The sequence below is a fragment of the Xyrauchen texanus genome, chromosome 39 (genome assembly GCF_025860055.1).
Source record: "Xyrauchen texanus isolate HMW12.3.18 chromosome 39, RBS_HiC_50CHRs, whole genome shotgun sequence".
Taxonomy (NCBI): Eukaryota; Metazoa; Chordata; class Actinopteri; order Cypriniformes; family Catostomidae; genus Xyrauchen; species Xyrauchen texanus.
In genome coordinates, this window is record NC_068314.1 from 27,136,516 (window position 1) to 27,162,837 (window position 26,322).

General features: G+C 38.4%; 1 protein-coding gene across 6 annotated transcripts in view; it reads right to left on the minus strand.

The window, feature by feature from the left end:
- LOC127633069 (membrane-associated guanylate kinase, WW and PDZ domain-containing protein 1-like) overlaps positions 1–26,322 on the minus strand; it is a 186,611-nt gene that overhangs the window by 57,922 nt on the left and 102,367 nt on the right. For all 6 annotated transcript variants that reach the window (XM_052111938.1, XM_052111939.1, XM_052111942.1 and 3 more), the window contains 3 exons: positions 3,951–4,070; positions 3,082–3,291; positions 365–581 (listed from right to left, as the gene is read on the minus strand). In XM_052111938.1, coding sequence (XP_051967898.1) covers positions 365–581; positions 3,082–3,291; positions 3,951–4,070 — 547 coding nt within the window. The remainder of the gene's footprint in view (positions 1–364; positions 582–3,081; positions 3,292–3,950; positions 4,071–26,322) is intronic.

Genomic DNA, 26,322 nt, shown 5'->3' on the forward strand with positions numbered 1-26,322 from the left:
TGTTCCACAGAAAATAGACAGTCACATGGGATTGTAACAACATGCGGGTGAGTAAATGACCATTGAAAATACATATTTGGGTGAACTATATAATTAAACCAGCCTAAGCTGGTCTGCTGGTCTTAGCTGGTTTAAGCAGGTGTAGTTGGTCTGCTAACCCGGCTAAGCTTGTTCAGCTGGTGGACAAGCTGAACTCCTAGCCTGACTTGCTGATAAGTGACCAAAACCCCTTCTAAAACCAGCAAACAGACCAGCCTGACCAGAGTGTAAAATCAGCTTAGACCAGCAAACCAGCTAGGGCTGGTTTAAGGTTTTTTTCCAGCAGAGATGAAGGTAGTTGGATACAGTAGTTCAGGGTACTTACTCTATAAAGTAGACCTCTCCGTTCTCAGTGTAGGCCATCTCCCAGTTATCGGGCAGAGGCCCCAGAGGGTCCTCTTCCGTGGGATGGCTGGGGTGTGTGTGTGTGTTCTGAGAGCTCTCCGTGGTTGACGCCGAGATGCTGTTGAGCCCGTAGGGTAGAACGTGGTCGCGGGCGAAGGGCCGCACAGAGGGGTGGTCGTCCGGTTCACTTGAGTCTCCTGGAAACATGCATAAAATAGTACCCGAATTAACGCTCTGTTCAAATAAGGCTCTTGTTAAAGGTGAAGTGTGTCATTTTTCGATGTCAAAATACTTTTTGCTATCCCCGCTTAACATGCAGAAACAACTATAAGATTCCCCTGAAAAGTGTAAACAAACAAGTATCCCAACCAGCAATACATAGCAACTTTGGCTCAACCTATTGCGGGTTTGGGGTGTGGCAATCTTTTTGTCTGACCAATGGGCAGATCGGGGGAGTGTTTTGGGAAACATTTCATTTTTGCAATTCTGTTTGATGATGCTAGGGGCACAGAAATTATACAATACACTTTAGGAACTGCATATAAATGCACACACAGATACATGTCTGCTATTGCTAATGATTTGGAAAGTGGCATCAGGATTGCTGCTTTACTTATGTGGATTGTAGGAAGATTGAGGGGGGTTAAAAGCCCCCCTCCCCTCACTTCATTTAAACTTTGCAGTGATCAGACACCATTCACACCCTTTAATACACAAACACATTCGCATACTGACACCTGGCTGTGTGTACATTCCCAACCACAAAAAAAAAAAACAAGAAATCACCAATATCCCCTTAAATCAATAGGTGTAAACAGTAAAACCTCTTAACCTACTTTAAGAGGGAAGGAATCCAAACAAATCGACTCTCATTGCGTGGCCCGCCTGCCTGAATTAGCTACTTTAAATCAAACCATTTTGCTAAATGAAAGACGTGAACCTGTGTGAATATTATGGCTTATTTTAAATCAAGGGGCCTAAAAATAACTTAGCTATTGAACATCACACACAATATATAAATATTATAATTCACAGAGCATTTCAGTACATAGCCAAAGGCACCCTTAAAATAAAACATGAGATTACATCCAAAAGAATGGAGCAGAAAAAATGTATTGATTCGCTCAGTACTTTTTCCCCATTAAAAAAGTTTTACTCCTAAAGTAATACATTTTAATTTGAAACGTATGTATAAAATCATGACCACTACCACGAGATGAAGACTCTAGTTACCTCAGTAACCTTATAAAAGCTGTTATTCTACATTAGACAGGGGCTGCATTTTAGAATCACGTGTCCATCTGAATACTACTCGTTTAATCTCAGTTATCATGTTTTATTGGACACTTTTACTCTTGGATTATAGGCCAGTGGTGGCTCAGCGGTTAAGGCTCTGGGTTACTGACAAAAGGTCGGGGGTTCAGGCCCCAAGATACCACTGCCAAGATACCACTGTTGGGCCCTTGAGCAAGGCCCTTGACCCTATCTGCTCCAGGGGCATTGTTTCATGGCTGACCCTGAGCTCTGACCCCAGCTTAGTTGGGATATGTGAAAACAACTGCATTTCATTGGCTCTGTACCTGTACTCTGCACAATGACAATAAAGTTGAATCTTAATCTTAAATGAATAATGGCTGATTGTGAATTTCTACACTGGCGTCAGTAACCACTTGAATGATGCTGCATCAACACCACTAGGTGTCACTGTAATTCCAAGATGACACGAGAAAAAGGTTACTGAGTGCACCTTTAAATTTTAACTGTGTATAAATACAAAAGCAGGAAGTCAAGGCAACTCGTGCAAGCACACTCTGGAGCAATAACTGCTTGACAACCCACTTATAAGGGGACGTGATTCGCATTAGACCAACCTGCTTTTTAAAGTCCATTTTTGTGTAGTGGTCAATCAGGCTTGATATCGACTATCAGCCAGCTGTTGCATGGGACAGTCAACATGAAATCAAAATTAATTGATGATGGCATTTACCTTGATTTTACAGTACACGTTCTTCTAAATATATGTTTCAAATATTCCAAAAAGTGTTTGTCTTCATAAACCTTTAATCAAAATGTGGTTAAAACTTCCATGACCCTATTTATCTTGATTCATCAGTGCATGTTATTCCAAATGAAAAGGTTTGTAGAGTATATTTTATCTTTAAACAAAATATAACTTTCTTCGCCTTTCCTTTCCAGCTGACATCACAAATCCCTTTTACTTTTTACCCCTCCACTCCAACTGCCTGCCATCATTATGGTATCTACAGCCTCTAATCAATCCTAGGCAACATCCATCGGGAGATGGATAAAATAAAGACCTTTTCTACATATCTTAAGTTATTTTGAATATCCTGTTTCACTCAGGAAATATTAAGTAGTTTATAAGGTTGAGAATGGCATTTCATGTTGACTTCTAAAAACAGATGCCTTCTTAGAACACAAGATTCAACCTTTGCAAAAATACAGTAAATTTCTGAGCAATAAAAAAGACAAAATAAAGAGTCAATCTTGATGCTTTCAAACACAACAAAACCTTTTCCCACAGCCAGATGGTGCTATTTCTCACTTCCTCTTGTAATCATAATGACGAAGGTGGGAGCAAGCAACAAAGAGTTATCACTTATCACTCATCTCTTCTGCCATGTGCTAGATAGAAACAAACAAATACGTCAACAGAGTCACCCATTCCTAACTGACCTGTGAAGCTACTGTTCATTTCAGGAACTTCATCATCATCATCCTCAGTTTCTGTAGGCACTATTCCAGCATTTTGCATCTCATTGTAGGACTTGCTGCGCCGTGGAGTTGACTGCTGGGAACCAGGAAGGCTGTCTTGCGGAGCATCGCCAGTAATCACTTTCCCACTAGGGGGTTGGCTGGGCGGCTTGGGTGTTCCATAATAGTTACCTAGGCAACAAGAGTATATTACCACCATTTAGAAAAGGAAGTTTACAGGAAATGCAAGATTGGTAGAAAACAGTCATGATGATTTTGATGATACATTATGAAGATGACTGCCTTGGATTCATGGGGTGCATATAATGGTATTAGCATGTCTGGAAGTATTGTTTATAGGCAGTAAGCTTGCTCAATGGGCAGAGCTGTCTTTTTGAAAGGAAAGCACTCGACTTCATTAAATCTAAATAATACATTTAGCCATGCCAGGCCCAATGATCAACCTTAATATAAATTGGGGATAATACAAATAAATAATAATTGTAAAACTGGGGCAGCTGTGGCTCAGGTGGTAGAGCGGGTCGGCTGCCAATCGCAGGGTTGGTGGATCGATTCCCGGCCCACACGACTCCCCATGCCAGAGTGTCCTTGGGCAAGACACTGAACCCCAAGTGGCTCCCAGTGGCAGGCTAGCACCTTGCATGGCAGCTCTGCCACCATTGGTGTATGAGTGTGAGTGTGAATGGGTGATTGGCACACAGTGTAAAGCGATTTGGTAACCGCTAAGGTTATAAAAGCGCTATATAAGTGCAGACCATTTACTTTTACATATTATATGTAGGATATACAATAGAATTTGTGTTTAAAACTCTTTATAGTTTGTTGTTTACCTTCGTAAGATCCGATCTCCAACAGGGTCCCACTCTGTTCAAGCTTCAGAAATTCATCCACTGACAAAAAATTATAATCAACTCCTGGCACCTCTACGTCACGAGGGGAGCGAGTCGTACCTGTGATGAGCAGGAGAAAAAAGAGAAGACTTAAGATTTTGACAACTTAAAATATGGAAAATGCTCATTTATTCCCGAAACCAAATACAGTATAAAACACGTCTATGATTATCACCTACATCAGGGGCAACAACAACCACATGCTACGTTCAACATGCTTCTGGAAGTCGAGCGTTGTGTGTAAATCAATGTGAGACAGCTATGCATGTCTAAAATTGAAGATGTAGTAACACCTTGATAACTGGTCGTAGGAGAGAAAAGTAAGCCCACAGTATTGCCCCAATCAACCCCCACTGTATTGCTCCAGTAGCTACATATTATATAAAAGCAGCTTCAGGGTCAAATAGTCCATATAACTGCTCAGCCTCCTCCATCACATCTTTCTAATGGATGGGAATTAGCATAGATATGACGATACAATATGATAATATATTGATATCTGGGTTGAGATATTACAACAATAACAATATTGTGATTCTTTATTGCAAACTTTTACACGCTTGTTTCTTATTCATATTTATTGGGCTTTAGTGCTTTGCACAACAAGTGCTTTATTCATTATTGAGGAATCATTTTGAGTTTTTTTCCCCTTTTCTCCCAATTTGAAATGCCAAATTCCCACTACCGAGTAGGTCCTTGTGGTGGCGCGTTTACTCAACTCAATCCAGGTGGCGGAGGACAAGTCTCAGTTGCCTTCGCTTCTGAGACCATCAATCCGCTCATCTTATCACGTGGCTCGCTGTGCATGACACTGAGGAGACTCACAGCACGGGAGGCTCATGCTACTCTCTGTGATCAAGGCACAACTTACCACGCACCCCATTGAGAGCGAGAACCACTAATATAGACCACGAGGAAGTTACCCCATGTGACTCTACCCTCCCTAGCAACCGGGCCAATTCGGTTGCCTAGGAGATCTGGCCTGAGTCACAACATTAGGGTTTTCAAACTTTTTTTACATTTGTTATAAAAAAATACTCAACAATATTTATTTTGTATTAAGTGCATAGTTTTTTTTTCATAATATTATTCCAAAACAGCTTTACTGAATATATTGCCTTACAACCCCCAGTAAGCAAACTTAATGACATATAAAGGTTCAAGAAATATATATATATATATACACTGTATATATATATATATATACACTGTATATATATATATATATATATATATATATATATATATATATATATATATATATATATATATATATATAGTGTAACACACGTCATTGAATGAAGTCAACAAAGCAGAAAGACTTCAACATCTCTCCGGGAGTACAGAAGGGGAAGCACATACACAAACTATACTATTTATAAACACCAGTGTAAATTATCGACTGTCCATTACCTCCGTGTATAAGCGCTCATACATTGGGGAATGTATGAGCGCTTGAGCGAATGTATGAGCGTAAGAGAAAATCTCACCATTGCTAAGCAATTCCGCTGCAGGTCACAAATGAAAGTTAAGGAAACAAACACAGCAACAACTGTGGAATATATGCAAATAAAGTGAAGCAACAGAGCGTAAAATAGCAAAGTCTTTCTCAGATGCCATGTTTGTTATTTACACAAGTGTTGTGGGGATATTACGTTGCTATGGAGAACGCTGCTTTCTCACCAAGCCACATGTAAACACAAGTTAAGAGTACACCGCTTATACAGTACATGTATGCATGAACGCATCTTTCTCTCAATAAGCTGCTTTCTGGTGCCCATGTAAACATACTCGGTGTCTGTAAAAAAAAATACAAAATTAGAGGGAATAGCATATGACCTCCCTCAAAAGTTCCAGGGTTTTTATCATTACGTGAAATTCTTTGGAGTCTAATGGTGCGTTCACATACATGACGAAGCAAGCAATTCACGCGGCGTGATTGCATACAAAGTCTATGCAAAGATGCAAATAGACGTGAATTCGTGCCGGGTGGCGCAAATGAATCGAATGACGAGACTCGAACGTTCGAAATCGCTTCATTCACATATCCACGTGAGTTGAAATGTTAGAGCGAGAAATTCATATGATGCATTGTCTAGAAAGCATATAGGCATTGAGATTGTCTGGATTTCACTGACGTACTGACATAGCAGCAGAAGAAATCTGGGAAAATTTATGAAAAAATTGTTGTAGCGGTGTGTGGGCACCCAGAATTTTATGACACAGCGTCATACATGTACAAAGACTGGACTACCTCGCTTGGAGGAAAGTGAGCGAGGAAGTTGGACTACCTGGTAAGTTCTGAAAATATGTGCATCTACTTGATTCTTGCTATTGGTTGTACTTTAATATGAACAAAGTCGTTGAAGCCCCTCCTCCTGTCCTTTTCCGGAAGAGAAGGGGGAATACTTGCGAGTTGGCGAAATTTTTCTTTGTGTTGTATGTGAACGCACCATAACTGTATAGAGGATCTGTGCTGACCTTCTTACAAATGAAACAATCATGGACTTTGTAAGCTTATTTTTAGCTCGTTCTTCTGAATAAAATATAAATAATTGCATGTTTGTTAAATTAATGCAATCTCATACAGTACTTGCTCTTAATCTCTATTCCCTAAAAACTATTAATGTAAAAAACTTAAGTAAAAATGTTGATCATTTGCATTAGAATTGAAACAGTAATGCGAGGTATAATATACCTCCCCACCCCCACCAACAATCTTTCCATCTCCATCTTATCTCTCAACTCGTGGACCCCATTTATACCTGGTATTAAGATGTGTTTCAGGTGATATGATCAGAAGTGGACAGTGCTACATACAGGGGTAAACAGGGTCAAAGATAGATTTGGATAATCTAAAAACGCATATGACCACATTGCATTTGTAAAGTAAACACTAATCAGACCTGATGCATCTGATGATCTGTCAATCATTCAGTGTACTAAAACAACGATTTTAAACTTTGCCGGGTGCATGGTGGTGGGGGGGTGTCCATGTCCTAACATTCAAAAGGCAAGGTACCTTGCAGGTACGGTATGAAAGCTGGGTACAGTATGAAAGCAAGGCAGCATCAGCCAGACAGCTTCCTTGTGGCTTTTACTGCCCAAGTGTAATAATAATGTTTACCTAATAGGTATCCCAGACAAACAACGACAACATTCACGCCACTGAGTCTGGTTACCCGCCATTTCTACTACAGTCTCTAACAATCCATTGGGGGCATCCCGGATCCCCAACCAAGAAGACGAACATGACCTATTGTACCTAAAGTCTTTGTTTCTTTTTGCCTGGTCATTTTTTGACAACCACAAACCTTATGGCAATTAGCTGGCGGATGATACGTCACTTTAAGGAATGATATTAACTCTTATTGATGAAGGATATATGATCTTTATTCATGTTAAGCTTCACCATGCCAACTAAAACACATGCAATCCCATTTTCCAGTTCTTCAGCAATACGCTTGTTACATGAAGCACAAAAAAACTATTTTTTTCTTTTTGTCTACAAACATAAATAGCATTGCAGATGATGATATACATTCTGTTGCTAAGGGCAACCCCCAAAGGATAGAATCACTGAGAGCCTCGTCTTTAAAAGAAAGAGCTATGTTTTCTGAGGGGTTCAAACTAATCTTCACATCGCACACTAAGCCAAACAAAATACCAGCCGCACAGATCTTGTGCAAAAACAACCACCACAAAGATTAAAGAGAAACATAATTTAGAGCTCCCATGGACCTTAAGGCTAAAGTACAGTATATCAGCTTTCCATGTGCTGCTATATCTTGAAGCAATGGGCATGCGTCGAATGAGTCTATACGGATTCAGGGGCAGATTCATTTTTAAATGTAACTAACGTCTACTCAACTAAAACAGAATGGTCTCATCTAAGATTAAATTAATGTATAAATCTGACTGCTCAAACACTATAAACACCACAGACATTGAGAATCATTCACGTTGTATCAGATGACAGAGCAGCAATAATCTACTGTGAACCACGCAGCACATGTAAATTATATATTTAAATAATTAAATCACAGCATCCAGGCAATAATTTATAATGCATTTAAAACAATTTAAATATAGTTTAATACTCAATCTTTAAACACATCTTGAGATCCCTTCGTTCGTATTTGCGCTCCTTCAAGTGTTTTGAACTCAAGAACGTAACGCATGTTTGTGTTGTTTTGCCTCCTGAAGTGTTTTCTTCACTGTATAAACCATGGGTTGCTCTTACAGCTTAAATTTCACTTACTGCCCTCTGGAGTAAACAGGTGGTACAACAAGCTTGCATTTCTCAGGAATCTTCCTTATTACGGTCCGGGGCATTGCGATTAATTCTGTACATTTTATTTAGCGCGTTATTTTTTATAAAATTCATTGCACTGAATTAACGCGTTAAATCGTCAGCCCTAATATATATATATATAATTATTATTATACAAGTAGGTAAGTTGGAACCTGCCATTAACCAAAATATACAATATGCTTTTCAGGAAACAGCAAAAATCTAAAAGATAGCGCACCAAGATCACTGCTCTGGTCAACAAATTTTGTATTTGATTAGATTTGATAAAAACACATGTGCTCCAAGGAAAATCTGACAACTTGCCCCGACCTGACATTTATACCCTTATCCTTGTGGGTTAAAATATACTTCTATTATATTGTTGACTCTTAGTACGTGCTAGTGGGGTGATACTGTTTTCACATATTGACCTTTCATCTTTTATAAAAATATGACAATGGTGAAATTGAGAGGGTAGAGAGGGTTTTGAACTAGGTGTTAGAAACCAACATTTACAACCACTGCTAGAGAAAACACATGCTTGTGGACTTTTGATTCCAGACAGATCTCACTGTGGATTCGAGGACAGTAGGTCGAAAGTTCTTCAGCTGCAATCAGTCTGTGATTTCCGAAATTCTATGCACTGCCCCCAGTGGCTGAAGCTGGAAGTGTTGTTGTCTGCATGGACACGTGTGGGCTTCAGTTTCCGGGTGACATATCTGAAGAATGGTGCCAAATGTGAGTTGTAAAGCCAGTTGTAAATTCTTTTTAATTTTAAACGATGTTACACAGTCATCAGAAATGCATATTTTGTTACCTATACACCCTAACCCAAATTCTAACCTTAAATCTAAATGTCATATTACATTTTAATATTTCATATTAGAGGGAAAATGCAACCTAGAATTGCGCTCATTATTGTTTATGTGAACGCAATTACTTCCTGGTTTCCAAGGGACCAGAACCCATGTCTCTGAGGCTGCTGACACAACACAGTATCAGTAGCATCACAGGAAAAGGTAAACACATTTGAATTGATTCAAAGATGTCTATTAGAAGATGACGCTTAACAGTAACTCAGCAGAATGGGGTCAATTTCAGGGTACTGGACCATTTGGAAGCAACATGTCTACCTCCCATGTGATCATACTCTTTTGACTCAAATATAGCCTTTGTGACAACCTCCCAGTGTGACAACTAGCCCTGGTCTCCTCTATATTATGTTCTTATCCAATTTTATAAGTTAATGCACTCTGCTATGATGCTGCTAGACCACTGAAAGCTTACTGGGCGGTCAAGTGCTAAATGGACCAAAGGTAAGAAGAGGTAACAACAAATATCACAATCTCCAGCTGTTCGATCCCAGACTACACACATTCATCAGTCGTGGGTCAGTGACTACAAACAGAAGGGGTTACTGTCACCAAATGGCATGATCCATTGCCCAAAAGAGAAACAATTACCTAATGGGGGTTTACAACCCTCTGCTAAATGCTAATCACACTATTGACATCTGACTTTTTCATTCAAACAGCCATTGCAGCCAAGTATATTTGAAATGTTTAATGAAAAAAAATTAAATAATCTAGTTAAAGATAATATAGGCATGTTTTCCACAGTTTTTCTCAAAATGAACACAAGAATGGAAGAATTTAAATGATAACATAAAAAATCTAATTTATATGCACCAATTAAACAATGCAGTTACAAAATAGCAATATTTAGCCATATTTGATTTTAACAACATATATATATAAGGTCACAGAGAGGGTGTTAATTCGTTATTTTAAAATTATTTTAATTTTACATAAGAAACCATAACTAACATTGTAAGTGGACTTAAAACTACATGCTCCAAAAGTGCAGAATATGGCCACTATATTCCTCAAATGAACTTCTTCCCTCTCTACCACTGTTTTTCTTTCCAAAATTCATTGAGGAGAAAGGCAATCTTCTGTTACCCTAGGTGTGGCAGTGCTTTGGCAGCTCTGGCTCAGATGTTGATTCACGGTCTGATTTTGGGTCAGTCTGTCTGCCAGTAATCCTCCTTAGACTCAATGTAGCTTAGAACTGGCTGAGATGTTGACTTGGCTTATGACTGATTCTGGATCTGTCTGTCAGTTTGAATGGCATCTCCAGCTTATACCTGTGATCCGGTGTCAGTCTGCCCTTCCTACAGAAAGATTTCTGGGAAAACTCGGGTTCCATAAGTAAAAATCCCATTCATTTTTTCCATAGACGAAATTATTTTCAACAATAACTTATAACTCCGAGATTGTTTATCAATGGTATAAGCTTCTGTTGAAGCCATCCGTCTACATTATTTCAACTTCATTGACAGTGAAATTCCTGGTAAACAACTACATTACCCACGGCAGAGCAGAGAACGGTTCACCAATCAGAGAACCGCGGCCAACAAAGCCATTGAAATTTGCCTCAGAGCGACCCTCCACTCCCATAACCTCTGCGAGTAGGACTGAAATGATTAGTCGACATTATCGACAACACAAAATTGTTGGCAAAAATGTTTGTTGTCGAATAGTCATCTGATTTCATTTAATACAACATGAAATCTTTTGAAACGCTAATCATGACGTGGGAGAGCAGCACTTCAGCTAACACTTGACTGAGGACATCACAGATCACAGTCCAGACACACTCCAAACTTTACAAACAGATTAAGGTGATGTAGATCGCAGAATATTATAATACAAAAATGCAAAATAAGTAAATACAGAAGCAGTGTCATCATGAAATAAAGCTGAGCTGTACCTGGTGTTCCGCTTGAGCAAAACTTGCCTGTCAGAGCATCTAAAAAGGAAACACTGCACCGTTATAAACTGTATTTAATGAAACCTTTATTAAAGTTCAAATAATAAGGAAGCAGGCTGTATAAATAAGCACACTCCAAGTTTGTTAAATAAGCATTTGTCTGTGTGGTCAGAGCCGCTTCATGAGTTGCGTGAAAAACAGCGCGAGAGAGTTTCAAACTTCTCCCGGCTGATACACTGTCTCTCGCGCGGAGATGCTCATTACTAGCGCACGCTTGCTGCAGATAGATTCTGTTTATAGTGATTGCTCGCGACATAGTGAATTACAATATGAGTGTCACGGTGTGTATCTTAGGGTGAAGAAAATCGGCGATGCGCAGCTCTATAAAGAAAGAGGTTTTTTGTGTTAAAGATGGATCGAAATCAGGTGAACAAGAGAGGGTGTAGTCTTTGCCCTTTATACAATGCAATGGTTTGTTTTCCAATATAAATATCTAAAACTCCTTATGTACATTTACTTTAGCAGCTATACTGCAGAAGAAAAATTGTTATCTGAGAATTTTGAATATAATATTTAAACTTTAATATTTAAATATTTAAAAATATCTAAAAATCCTTAAAACAAGATACATTTACCTGAAGAGCAACAAATAAGATATTTAGACATGCTTTTAGAGAATAGATCTTGAATATGAGTATATTATTTCTTTACTGCACTGGCAGAAGTATGAACAAGTGAACAAATACACTTATCAAAATACACTTATATTTAAGATACATTCACTTAAAGCAAGTCTAAATATCTTATATGTTGCTTCTCAAGTAAATGTATCTTTAAGGATTTTAAGACAAAGTTAAATGGAAAACAGGACAAAAACACTTGATAACGATAGGATTTTTTTGCAGTGACATTTTTACTTAATTAAACAATAAGTAGTTTTTCCCCTTTAATTCAATGATTGTCATTTAGAGGTATTGTTAAAAGCTGATTTGTCCTCTTTATTGTTAGTAAGCATGTTTAATACAACCTTTTAAGTCGGGCACAAGCTAAATATTTGGTTAAGAACTAATGAGTAATCTTTGCAATAATCGCCTTAATAATCGAATAATCGTTCTAATAATAGTTAGATTAGTCGATTATAAAAATAAACGTTAGTTGCAGCCCTAACTGTGAGTGACATAATTGAGTCAGTCTCCCTTTACTCTTAATCTAATTGTACATATAGGAATATTTTGCATTATATTTTGATAATATTCCCATCGTTTTTATTCAATTACATCATTCGTAATGCTTCATGGGATTGTAGTTTGTACCCTCGAGAAAGACGGTAAGTACACCGTTGCCTCAAAACAAAGTTTGTGATGTTGTGATTGATCTCGGAGCTCGTTGGTAAATCTGGTTGGTTTATTAGTCTTTTTTGGAGGTTTTATGAAAAGCCTATGCAAAAAAATGAACCCAGATGCTGAATAAGTGGGAGGGGCACTGCTCACTCTGTAGTCAGCGTCGGGCTGGTCAGTATACTTTTCAGGGAAATCAACCTTCAAATGGCTTAATTATAGTTGTCTCTGGCTGCAAAATAAGTTGGATAGGAGAAAGTATATTATCATCAGAAAAAAATGACAATTCACCTTTAAGGACAGGGAAAGATTCTGAGAGCTGTGAACTGAATTGAAATGGGCGTCACACCAGTGATTTTGCAGCACAATCAGAAGCTCATTCTCATTTTTCTCCTCAAGTGTCTCGATTCCCGAATGACACAAAGTCTCTCAAGACTACTATGCCTCCAAAAATGACAAATAAGGAAGTAGTACATTGCTATAAATGGCCAATATCACAATTCAACATTTTCCAGTACAATTACAAGGTCTTTGTCTTATTTTCCACAAAATGAAGCCTGATATCTCTACTCATCTTGGCATATGACATAAATACAAGGGTAAAAATAGCAATGCTGTGAAGTGCAAGGCCAGCAGGAAGCTTGTAAGCACCAAAGGCAGACATATATAACACATTCCAAAATACATCAGAACAACAATGCCATGTGCACATCCAGCACACGAACTGGTTCTAAAAATAGCCACATCTGAAAAATTGGTTTATTTTCACAGACAAGGTTCCAATAGCACTGCAGCACCCAGAGTGTTGTGGTCCTGAAGCCCCCTGTTCAGATTTCTCATGTGACCTACCTTCAAACTTCACATGAGCAGTGGTGACTTCTTGGCTGACTTTGCTCTAAGAGGACAACTAAGAGATTTATCTGGGCTATGACCCCATCTGTGGCTTTGTGAGATTTATTTCACACATATGAGTTGAAAGGGCAATAAAGACGACACTTCATGAGATCCTGAAATAATGGCAAAACAAACTAAAAGCAGAGGTCAGATTCACAAATGCCACAGTGTAAAGACAGATTAAAAAAAAAAAAAAGACAGCTGAACCAGGAGCCTGGCATTGATGGTAGCATGTTTGTAATCAAAATGTAAAGCCTTATGCAATTTGAAAGGGGAAAAATAAGAGTTTAAAGAAACTGCACCCAAAAATGATTGACAGTTCCTGCAGCTGAATGATCATGGCACTAGCAACATCATAGTCATGGGTTTCGATTCCAAGGGAACACACAAACGAACAACAAAGGAATGCCTTTTGTTGACACGTCGTTTTGGATAAAAGTGTCTGCCAAATGCAGAATTTTAGATTTATTTATCATTCCAAATGTCATTCCAAAACCGTATGTTTTTTTTTTTTTTCAGTGGAAACCAAACCTGTGATCTCACAGTGAAATCAGAAACAGTATATTGACTTTTCTTTAGGGAAAATTGGTCTGTGCTTATCGAAATTTGAAACACTGCCCCCAGTGGCCAAAGCTCCATTTTCCTGGTGTTATGTCCACGGGGGGCTCCAAAAGCAAGTTACGAAACAAGTTGTTTTCAGCTGTGAATGCAGTAATACAGTGAAGAGAAATGCACCTTTTATAAACTGTTCACCCCAACCCAAATCTCAAAACTAACCATTAGTGGAGTACAAATGTAATGTTAGAGCGAAAAAGAATCTCTGAATCGCACTTGTCACCAATTATGCAAATGCGATTAGGTCCCCATTTCAACACTGTATTCCCGGTCTCCCATGCTGCTGACACAACTGCTGAAGATTTCAGTTGCTGCACAGGGGAAGCTAAACACACTGTAGTCAATACAAACATGTCTGATAGGAGATGGCGCTGTCAGTTAGCATAATGTGGCCAATCCTAGGGTACTGGAAGTATCAGAAACAACATCCTGACCTCCTGTGTGATCATATTGAAAACAACAGTAGTTTCCATACAACAAATGTAGTTCATACGACATGTGCGCTACATTATTGTAGCACAGTGCTATTGTCTTCTGAAGAAATCAGATAACTTTGTTTGACCAAAGACCAAAATTTAAGTAAAAATGTTTAATATCTCCAGTTTTGTTCCACATAAAAAATAACAGTGTACAAATTTGGAACATGAAGATGAATAAATGATTTTAATGTGGGAGTGAACTATTCCTTAAAGAACAACAAGCTGCCAACCACTTATATTCTCAAAGCAATTGCAACTATCTTACATTTAAAAAAAGAGAATGTCAGTCACCTTAATTAATTTCTAATGTGGATAAGTCACCCTGTAGTCAAAGCATCTATTGCTATTTTGGATGCTCAGCCAATGTCATAAAGCCAGTTATCCTCTCTGTTGAGCAGACATGTTCTCTCTATAAACTTTTTAGCCCACATTTATATTACGTTACATTGGCTGGACATATACAGTAGGCTAGTCAAGATGTTTGACAAATTATGGGTTTAACAACACTTAATAATTTATATCCAAACAACAAGTGCCAAGTGGAAAACCTCTGAGTAATGGTAGTATCTAGAGATGTCAAAAGTGATGGCACTTAGGTACCAAGTCGACAACAAAATGATAAGATGCAATGACACCAGGGTTTCTGCAGTACAAGTTGTTCAGAATACAGACACTATTTGGTACATTTGTGCGCAATGACTGACAAGCAGCTGCCTCGTGTCACAGTAATGCAAATGTGTGCCTGAATCTTATACACTTCAACATCTTCCAACACTGAAGGCATTTAGGACAAGCTGCTCAAAAAATGTAGCAATATAAGCTACAAATTACTCAACAGAAACATTTGTTAAGCAAAGCTAAAAGCTACACTTCAGAGGATGTAGCAAGTTACATTACAATCTACATGCCAAAAGTAGCTTGCTACATTTAAGCTACTTCATATTTCTTTCAACCGCAGATGCACGGAGCATACCGTCACAGACAAAGCACCTAAAAGACATATTCACATGATGTTTATCAAAGCCATGGTACAGTATATTACAGTTTAGTGCAATAGAGTATACATGCATAGAGTATGGTGTATTTGAGTGTAAAAAAAAACTACCACTACCTCTACAAACATATGTGTTCAATATGAAAAATCACAATTTTTCCATTTAATTTTTCACCTCTACAAACCCATACCCATTTAAACAGTTTAATTTGCACATTGCCGTATAAAAACTCTCCATGCATACAGTATACTATTCATCTATGCAATAAAGAAAAGCAGCAGCTAGACACAGAACTACAGGATATATCATTAGAGGAGAAATGTCTTGTGTGTGTGCGCGCACGTGCACATCTGGGCAATAACAATGGGATTTCTGATGGAATCAGATGGTCCTTTTATATACTATTACCACATTCTGTTTTTGCATGGTGCTTCAAAGTACTAAAATAATACCATGTTACTTCCATGGTAAATTGATCTATGATTACCATATTCATATACTATTGTATTTACATGGTGCTTCTAGTTAATTACAAAAAATAACATTGTACTTCACTATATGATTACCATATTCATATAGCCTACCACTGTATTAACATAGTGCGTCCAAATGGTACATGTCAAAAAACATGGTAACATCATGGTACTTTTTTATGTGTTTTCATGTAGGCTAATATATGTTTTGATACTCTATTTGTTGGAAAATGTGTTTACCTGCAGAAGTCGTTTACAAGCTGCCAACGTGTTGAACTTTATAAAGACCTACTTCATCACTAGCAAACAACGTATTTGCAGGTTTCGTTTCCATTGATTGTCGATCCACTGCAACCAGCGTTATCTTTATTTTCCATGTTACAAATTACTCGGTGAACTTATTGGCAAGTGAGAGCACGCATAAATGATTCAGCAGTGCATGCAAGCTTTTAAAGTCATTCAGATTGAATCGCAAACTGATTCAGACTGCTTTCCTTTCACGTGTGACCAATTCAGTTTAAAGAACCGACTCAGATGAGTGATTCATTTGTGATCAGACATCTTTAGTTTTGATTAAAAACTGGTGATAGTAAACACCGGGTACAAGAGGTGATGTAGCGGTGTAGCTTTCCTCAACGCTATGCTGCTACCTAGTCAATAATACAGCTTTGCTACTGAAAAGCTACTTGATTTAAAAACTAGCAAAGCTAACACCTCGCTACTCAGAAATGTAGTTAAGCTAATGGCATCGCTCTTTGTAGAGAAGCTACTGCCCATCACTGAATGCATGTGTTTGAGAGTTTTAGTAATAATGCAAACAAAGTTGGTTATGTCTCAATTCAATGTAAATAGGCAATAAGCCTTGTTTATTTCTTAAACAATTATTTTAAGAATATATCATTATATTATTTACAATACACATATTTTAATGATATTTTAGGGGGGACACCCCTCCTTGCAGTATAAATGCAGCCAAAAAGAACTGCCATTGTCTATTGTGTTGTTAATATTAATCAAACAACTATAACACAAAAACACTGCTCTTGGTTGGATCACTTTAGTAGCGTAAATGAGTATTAATGCATAATATCTAATACTCATAAAGTGAAGACCACACCAGTAAAATAGTTTTATTTTACATTTAATAACATGTTCAATTTCTGAATGTTTATTTACTACTTACAATTCAATACTTACTCTATCACTGCACAAGCACTGTTTACTTCATGTGTATCTTTGTTCTCTTCTATTAATTTTTATATTGCTTCTTGCAGTTAACAAAAAGAAAAAACATTTCACTGTTTATTCACTGACTGATCTTAATAATTTCTTGAGAATATGCAACAATGTTTACTTTATTGAGAAATTAGTTTTCGCTGTGATATCGAAATTCGTATTAAAAGGTGTCACCTTTCATTGGTATCATTATTGACGGCTGAATTGTTGGTATTGTTACATAGTAGCACCATGAACTTGACAATTAAGATAAAAAAATACTCTAAAGACTCTACAAGTGAAGGACCTTCACAGTTCTCCTTGGTCAAGCTTTAAAGCAATAGTTCACCCAAAAATTATTTATTCATTTACTCACCTTAATGGTGTCTCAAACTTGTAGTTTTTATGTGGAAGACAAACTAAGATATTTTCAAGGATATATGATTGGTTATTTCCATACAATATGAGTCTAAATCTTTTAAGCTCCAAAAAGGACATAAAGGCAGCAAAAATGTAATCCATACAAATCAACTGGTTCAATCCATGTCTTCTGAGCAATATGATCAGTTTTGGGTTAAAACTAGACCAAAATTTAACTTGACATACATTGCATGTCTTATAAACACATCATATATCCTTGAAAACATCTTTGTTCGTGTTCCTCAGAAGAAAGTCAGTCATACGAGATGCATAAACTAGACTTGTGTACTAATTCGACAGAGATTAGGAAAAACCGAGACAACAAAAAACACAAAAAAACAACAAAACTAAAACCATAACTGTATCCAATAGCTGGATATTTAGGTTCACCTTACTGTAACAAGGCTTTGACCTCAAAATGCAAGCCTTTAAGCCAAGTAAATGCTTTGTGTGCATGTATGCGCATACTAATCTTTCAAAGATGGAAAATCACAGTTGCAAAGTAGACAAAAATAGTAAGCTTGTCCTGTATGATTCAGCAGTGTCTGATGGCTCTTATACATAATAAGGGCTAAAATTAGCATGTATACATATTTAAAACCTTAAAGGTTACACAACGGTGCGCCATACAGTGAAACTAGCATCACATTAGATGACTTTGTGCATTAAATACTCTAGAAATGAAAATGTGAGTAATCCAATGTGCCTTGCATTTGTTCTAATGGCCAATAAAGACTAATCCCACACTAATCAAAAGAAAACATTCACATGCCACATAAAATCCTAATACTTCATGTACTAAGATATGGATCATAGACGTGTGAATGTTATTAGGCTTTTTAAATATTGCTGGTACGACTAGGAGCAATGTGCCCACAGAATTAGTTTGGGAAATTGTGATACACTTAATTTTTAAAAGATCCAGAGTAATGACCCTAACTCAACACATGCCAAGTTCTCTCTCACACACACTTTCAAATGTCACTCTCAAAAAAAGGAATGTAATCAATTCATATCTATAAAATCTAGTTTTCTCATTAAGTCTCTTAACATTATATTTGTTTTGGCACATATTTATGTTTCTTAAAGCAAAAGATGCTAAGTAGATTTTTAAAATGTCAAAAATCATCCCTGACCTCATCAACATTCTTATCCCAAACCAGACAACAAAGAACATTCATAGATTCTTTGTTTTCGTTAGTACTGGATCAGCTTCACCTCTCACGAACACAAAAGAACAAATGTTACCTGCTATTGTGAAATCTGACATAGCAACACGATGTCCAGTTATAAAGGGGATGGAGGAGTTTAAGGGGAAGTATTGCATTCCTAGAGAGCAATACTACAACAGTAACTGGAGAGGTAATCTATCAAAGGCAACATTTAAGTGACTCAGAGTCTTATTGCCTTGATTCAGTTAGTGGTGTAGTGTAGGCTGTTAACGCATTTGAAAAGGACTCATTATCATCATTGCTCTAATATTAGCCTAGTAGACTAGTACTAAACCGGCGTTTAGACATTTGTGTTGTTGGGAAGTTCCAAAAGGACTTGGGATATTTTGCTTAAAATAATAAAAAATTATTAGATTACATTAAGAAATTAGGCTAGCTTCAGATGCTAAATCTTCACTGCTCTCTCATAGAAGTAATTTCATTAGTTTTGAGATGCCCTCCCAGTTAAATACATACGCACTAATTGAAAAATGCTCTCGTAGACTGGGGTGTGTTTGTTCTGAGCTGAAGCTGTTTTCTGCATGCCTTGATTAAGTGAGCCTGACCCAGTGAGTAATTCTCGCTGCTCTCTCTCTCGTCATTCTTTTTGCAATCTCTTCTTATCTTCTCCATTCTAGCCCTTGCCTCTCTCTGTAATCTATAAATTAAAACATGCACTGACATAAAATGGAAAAATTAAAATCGATCAAATGAGTGGCGAATCATCACATTTTGTACATAGCATGTTCGTGAAAATTTGGCTAAAAATGAAAATTCTCTCATCATTTACTCACCCTCATGCCATCTTAGATGTGTATGACTTTCTCTCTTCTGCAGATTTCTATTTTCACTATAAATCTTGATATCAATTGTCTCCTTGGCGATCGTGATGTCAAGCACGAAATTAAAGCACTAGGAAATTTAATCGAACTTGAAATCATGATTGTGCCTGGAGACTGTAATGGCAAGACGTAGAGTGAAAAAGGAGTTTAATTTTAGTCTGTTCTTAAACCGACTGGATTAAACCACTGGAGTCATATGGATTAATTTTAAGCTGCCTTTATGTGCTTTAAGAGCTTCAAAGTTTAGTGCCTTTTAGATAAACTGCCTAGAATTGTGAACTAGTTAATATTAAGTCTAGAATTTGATTAGAAACAAGTCAAGTCTCCTTTTAGCACAACAGGACCCATTGCACTGGTTATCCATTCTGGTCTGTCTTTTGGGGCTTTTCCACTGCACTGTACAGCTCAACTCAACTCGACTCAACTCAGCTCGCTTTTTGGGGGTTTTCCACTGTGGATAGTAACTGGTACTTTTTTAGTACCACCTCCGTCGAGGTTCCAAGCGAGCCAAGCTAATACTAAATGTGACGTCAAAATCCTGCAGATCACTGATTGGTCAGGGATAATCTTCACTACCAACGTCACTGGATTTCCGACACGCAACATCAACCTGCTAGTTTTAAAGTTAGCAACAGTGATAGCAGTATCATTTGTTCACACAACTTTCGAATTGTGAAACAATAAATGGCTGCGCGCAATACCACGCCATGGTCAATAAACGAGGTGCAGACGGTCCACTCGTTAGCGATGAGTGAAACAATAAAGTCTCTCAGGAATTGTATCAGCTGCTGGCCGCACACGGCTACCACCGGACCTACCAACAGTGAAGGGAAAAGTTTTTTTTTTTTTTTTTAACTACAGAACCATCAAGGAAAAGTGGAAGTGGTTAGACGAAATGGATACTATCTAAACCGGCAAGCAATGGGAGGGAGCGTTCCCTGGACTGGCGTTGATCCACGATGGAGGATGGTATGTTTTGTTATGTTAAATCTATACTCTGCTTGAAAGCTTCACTTTATTTAGTTGACCAGCTACTGGAAGCTTGTTTCTAAAATAACCAGGTCAATTTAACTGTTACACTTGTGTAAAATCACCATGCAACAACTGCTTTATGCAGCACAATGAGCTAGTAGCTAACAGCTAGTGGTCGTGTTATTGTTTTGGCCAGTTTGTGTTGTGTTTAAGATGATTTCACGGCGGTAGAGGCGTCGCAACCATGACGATCAGCCTATAATCTCACCCACGTTGAGGTGGCACTAAACTGCAGTGGTAATGCAAGCTCCAAAACATAAAACGATTACAGTTGAAGCGAGTCGAACCATAATGTGCAGTGGAAAAGTGGCATTACAGTCCAATCAAAGTGATCCATGTTATTTCATTTAAAGCAATACCCATCTGGAAAAGTTTCAAATGATACTCGATGTTGTCCAGGATGCATCAGGTCCCATTACCATTTACACTACAAATGCGAAGTAGACATTTGTGTCCCTAACCACCTCTAAAGTTTGTTTGGCTAGGGTTTGCTCCCACACTGGAAGGAGAATGCCTGGATTCTTGATGCATAAACAGTTTTCATTTTTGCAAGGCCACAGTTTCCAAGAAGATTGAAAGCAAGAGCAAGGCTGCGCATACCTTGTGGTCACAGTAAATCTGTAGAATTGTGAGAGAAAAACTTCTGTGAGTTAGCCTAAAACAAGCTAAAAACTTGATTTTTGCTATGTTAAAAGACTTTTTCATATCAGAGCTTAATATTCAGACAACAAGTTGGCCATATGTAAGTTGATTTCACCTTTAAGTGTAACACTGTGGCACTATCGAATATTCCTCTGTTTGTTCATGTGGCCCCCTGCTGCCCATCTAGCCCACCACAGCCTGAGTTTGGGGCGGGACTATATGTTTGTTTGAACAATGGCAAATAAGGAGGGCTTTCGGGAAAGCTTTTTAAAAGCAATGTTTTTATTTTGTATTTCCATTTGGTGGTAGGCCTACTAATGGCTGAGAAAAAACACACATCAACTTTGACTGATGACCTCATTGAAATCCTTAACCTGTTGAATAGCCTATACTGGCTCTCATATGACTATGACTAGAGATTTCTTTAGCTGTAAAAACACAAGCTTGTTTGACACAAGCATTAATCAAAAGGCAAAGCACCAATAAATGGCATGTCCAGGCTGAAGGCGACATCAGTAGAATTTAAAAGGATATAAGATTTTGACAGTCCTGTCACAGCTGAAGCGTTTGAGGGCCTCTACCTTCTCTTCTGTCTGATTGCTACCCACAAAGCATTGACAGATTAGTACAGATTTATCCAAATAGATTAAACGTTACAATTGTTTGCCCAGACAGTGGTAATAATACTTTTAGATTGTAGTACACCACCTGATCACTGTTGTGCTAAAATGGGCCTATATGTACAACCAAAAGAGTTTTGCATTAACTAAAGCTTTGGTAATTTGCATAAGAGACCCAAGTATAGATATTGATGATATGTTTTCTTTTTATCCTTTTTGAATGTGTTTTTAGGAAGCCACTGATTATAAAAATCTATATTTTTAAGCATATTTTGTTTTGGGGTGAATTTTGTGGGACTTCACATTACAATGGCAGTCTATGGGAAAATCTTAATTTTCAAGCATGGTTTGCTTTGAGGTGACTATAGTGACTTTTAAAATTAGCAATTTTTTCCATATTTTATATATATATATATATATATATATATATATATATATATATTTGTATTGCTGTAAACAAACATAGCAATTCTGCTACGTTGGGTCTCTGAGGGTTAAAGCATTAACCCACAAGAGGCCATATGTTCTTAGGGACTATGTGAAAAGGATTACAGTAACAAATGGCCTCAAGAGGCTTATTGTTTTTATATTATGGCAGCAACAGAAATATGATAAAACACCAATGATCAATACACAATTATATATATTAATAATCAGAATCAACAATAATTCCATCAAGAAATGTCTGTTATGTCTGCCTGATGAGACCGGGAAAACCCATCTGCTGTAAGTCAAAGGGAGAAACACCATCAACCTTATTATACACCTTCGGACACATCCCACTTCTTCTGCCACTTAATTTAACCTAAATGCTTTATCTTGACATTTACAGATTCACCGTTTCTCTGAAAAATCAAGAGTTGCACTCGTTTACGTTTTTTTTTTCTTTTGTGATTTTCTCCCCCTCTCTCCCCAATTTGGAATGGCCAATCTCCAATGTGCTCTAAGTCCTTGTGGTGGCGTAGTGACTCACCTCAGTCTGGGTGGCGGAGGACGAATCTCAGTTGCCTCTGCGTCTGTCAATCCACGCATCTTATCACGTGGCATGTTGAGCACATTACCGCAGAGACGAGGCGCGGTGGAGGCTCACGCTATTCTCCGCGGCATCCACACACAACTCACCACACACCCTACCATGAGCGAGAACCACACATTATAGCAATCATGAGGAGGTCACCCCATGTGACTCTACCCTCCCTAGTAACCGGGCCAATTTGGTTGCTTAGGATACCTGGCTTAGGATACCTGGCTGTAGTCGAACTCACGACTCCAGGGGTGGTAGTCAGAGCCAATACTTGCTGAGCTACCTAGGCCCCCTCGTTTAATGTTTTTTCCAATTACAAATGCATGTTGGCGGTAACTTCGAATTATGATTAGATCACGCACCTGAGCCGTGCAATTAAACCTGTGTATGTGTGTAATCTGCACTCGTACTGCTGTTTACAGGAGAGAGAGAGAGGCTGAAGCAGTTGTACTAATGAAACAGATGCTCAAAACAGTCTTTTCAATGTTAACATATCTTTATTTTTAATGGTATCGTGACAACCCTAAACCATATTCATGTGAGAAGCTAAAAAAGAGAAAGTTTCACCTCTATTTCTTCAGAAATTCTGCTCTAATACAACGAACCAGCCAAACAATAAAAACTAGTGCTCCTCATCTGATCATGAGTGAGCACGTAGTTATTCGTGGACCAACGTGTAGCATGTAACATCTATATACAATCAACCTCGCCTACAAAATAGTGTATTTTTAAATGATGCCAGTGCTTCCACAACCAATTTTGAGCCAGACCGATATACAAAGAAAAGTGGAAGGTTTAAGAGATAAAGAGACAGAGACATGACATGTTATGTTCCCTGCATTTGAGAGATCTGGAACAGGGAGATACTGGGAAAGGGAAGACTTGTGATCGGGAAAGGCTCGGGGATATGTACCCATGTTGATGTTGACAGCCAGCCCTTCTGGCTCAGCGGGAGAGAGAGAACCATCTGTCCCAGCAAAGGGTTAATCCACAACATAGACCCCAATTCTAGCATATTCCACCCCACATATTCACATTGGCAAAATGTAGCTGGTCCCCCGAGAAGACCTCCAGTTCCATATTAACTTCAGAACAGACCTCCAAACAAACATACACACAAATAAAACACATTCATTCTTTCCACATCTTCCAAATAGTGCTTTGCCTAAAAAACTAATCAATTGATGAACTGGGTGGATTTGTTTTTATGGAGTCTAAAGAGGCTAAAACATCACGTCTGGACCATTACCTTCTCTTAATTCAACTAGGTCAACTAGGTCCTGGATCTTCATTCTGAACCATTCGACCAGTGTTTCCTAACTTTTTTTGTCTCATGTACCCCCACAGCCCCATCAGTAGAGCTCAAGTAACCTATCATCGACAACAAACCTGAAATCTGTTCCTTTAACTCCTTATTCCTTTCCTTAGCAAGTAGCTGTCTGTGTTAAAGCATATAGCAGTACTACAAAAAACTAAAATTTAAAAGAAGTTAGGCAGAAAAGGAGGGGGTAGTTTGCAATCAAACTAAATGGTGACTAAAGCTGTCATTATGCCTAGCATCTCGTTTTGTGTTCCATGGTAGAAAGAAAGTCATACATTTTTAGAACAACATGAGATAATTTTTATGTTTGGGAAAAATATTCCCCCGCTTTGGAATCACTGATCTGTAGACACACAACACCATAAAAGTCAAAACACTTGCCTGACATGGCCTGTCAGCAATGAAGCAGAGACTGAAACCTCATTTACTCAGCATCCCCAATAAAGACTGCTTAGATACAAATATGCCACTTTTTCCCTAAAAATATGAAAAAGACAGAAAAGGTGAAAGAGAGATATGGATAGAAACAGGATGGGGAGGCGCTGAAAAAGAGAGACAGAGATACAGCTGACATCCTCTCGAATGCCTGCCACATTGCACAAATCTAAACATAATGGCTTCCAACACATCAAATACCATGGCTTAATTCAATCTAAAGAGCAGAGCAACGCTTGCTCAACCATACAAGCACGTATACACTCACGCACACAGCTAACACAGACTGTCACATCCTTTCATTTGTGCACCATTTTGCCATCCTCGACAAATCACATTCGCCTGCATGGATTCGCTTTGGTCGCATGTTCTGATGCATTCACTGCACTGTTGCTCTCTTCCCCTGCTGCCTCTTTCCGTCACTCTCTTTCCATCCCTCATTCCCCACTCCCACCGCTAGACCCCGGAAGATGAAAATACCAGGTGAAATCAAGACAAAAAAGTTAAATTTACCTTAGCTGAGAACCTTGCGGTTGCAACCTCCTCCAAAAACAATCCAGCCGGAATCTTGCAGAAAAAGACGCAACCCAATGGAAAAAAGGCAGAAATCACACAATCCTCTTCCTGTGACGTTAGATGCTTCTATCTCAGCTAGCTGTGCCCAGTCTGTCATCCCTCCCTCCCTCTCTCGATATCTTTCTCTGTAAAGCAGTCGTCCAGCCCAACGTTGAAGCTCAGCCAATGTGAGGGGCTCACACACCAAACACCATCTGAGCTAAATGTCTTCAGGCTCACACTCATCCACCTCCGCCCACCCACCTCTCTCTCTCTCCCCCTTCTCTCTCCACCACATGACTACACACATGACTCCCCCTTCAAGCAAGAAGTTTGCAGAGGACCTGCTCTCTATTGCTCACACAAGCATATACATGTATATTACGTGACTAAGGCAATCAAATGGTGGTCTGGGTTGGGGATTAGAGACCAAATGAGATTTAGCAGATAATATCGGGCTGGTCAGGCCAGCCATATGTATGCACACAATAATATTGTTCAACTCCAGCAGGACACTGGGGCATAAGGCAGGGGTGGGGGGTGGAGGGCTTCTGTGGGTTGAAGTGACCACACATTGGCCAAAGTCATGCTACCACATTTCTCATCATTTACTGAGCCTCAACATTAAGTCCATAAGAAGCAGGCCACGAATTAACAAATGACGAATTTCAGGAGGGATTTACTTTTGAAAAACTGAAGTGACATTGAATCAGAACAAACCCTGTTTACTTTTTTAATAAATGTTCCTAATTGTGTCTCTTATCGCGCCTTATCTATTGCGCATGTTATCCTAAAGAAGGGTTCCCAAATTAGTTCACCAAGGGCCAAATTCTGTCAACAACGGAAAGTCAAGGGTTACGGCCATTGATGTAATTGTAATTGTTTTTGGTGCTGCTACTATTGTTGTTGTAGTATTTAATATTAAAAGTGTCACATATAAATATTCCGATTTTTTTAAGTTCTTTTTCTCAGTATTAGTAGTCTGTTTTATTTATTCAAACAATTATGAACATTTTGTTGTATAGTCATCTCTAGCATTGACAGCTGGGCAGGGTAGGACACTGGTAAAAATGTTTGTAGAACAGCAACAGCGCCGTCTACTGTACAGCATGGGTGAATTTGTTTTCAGATTAATT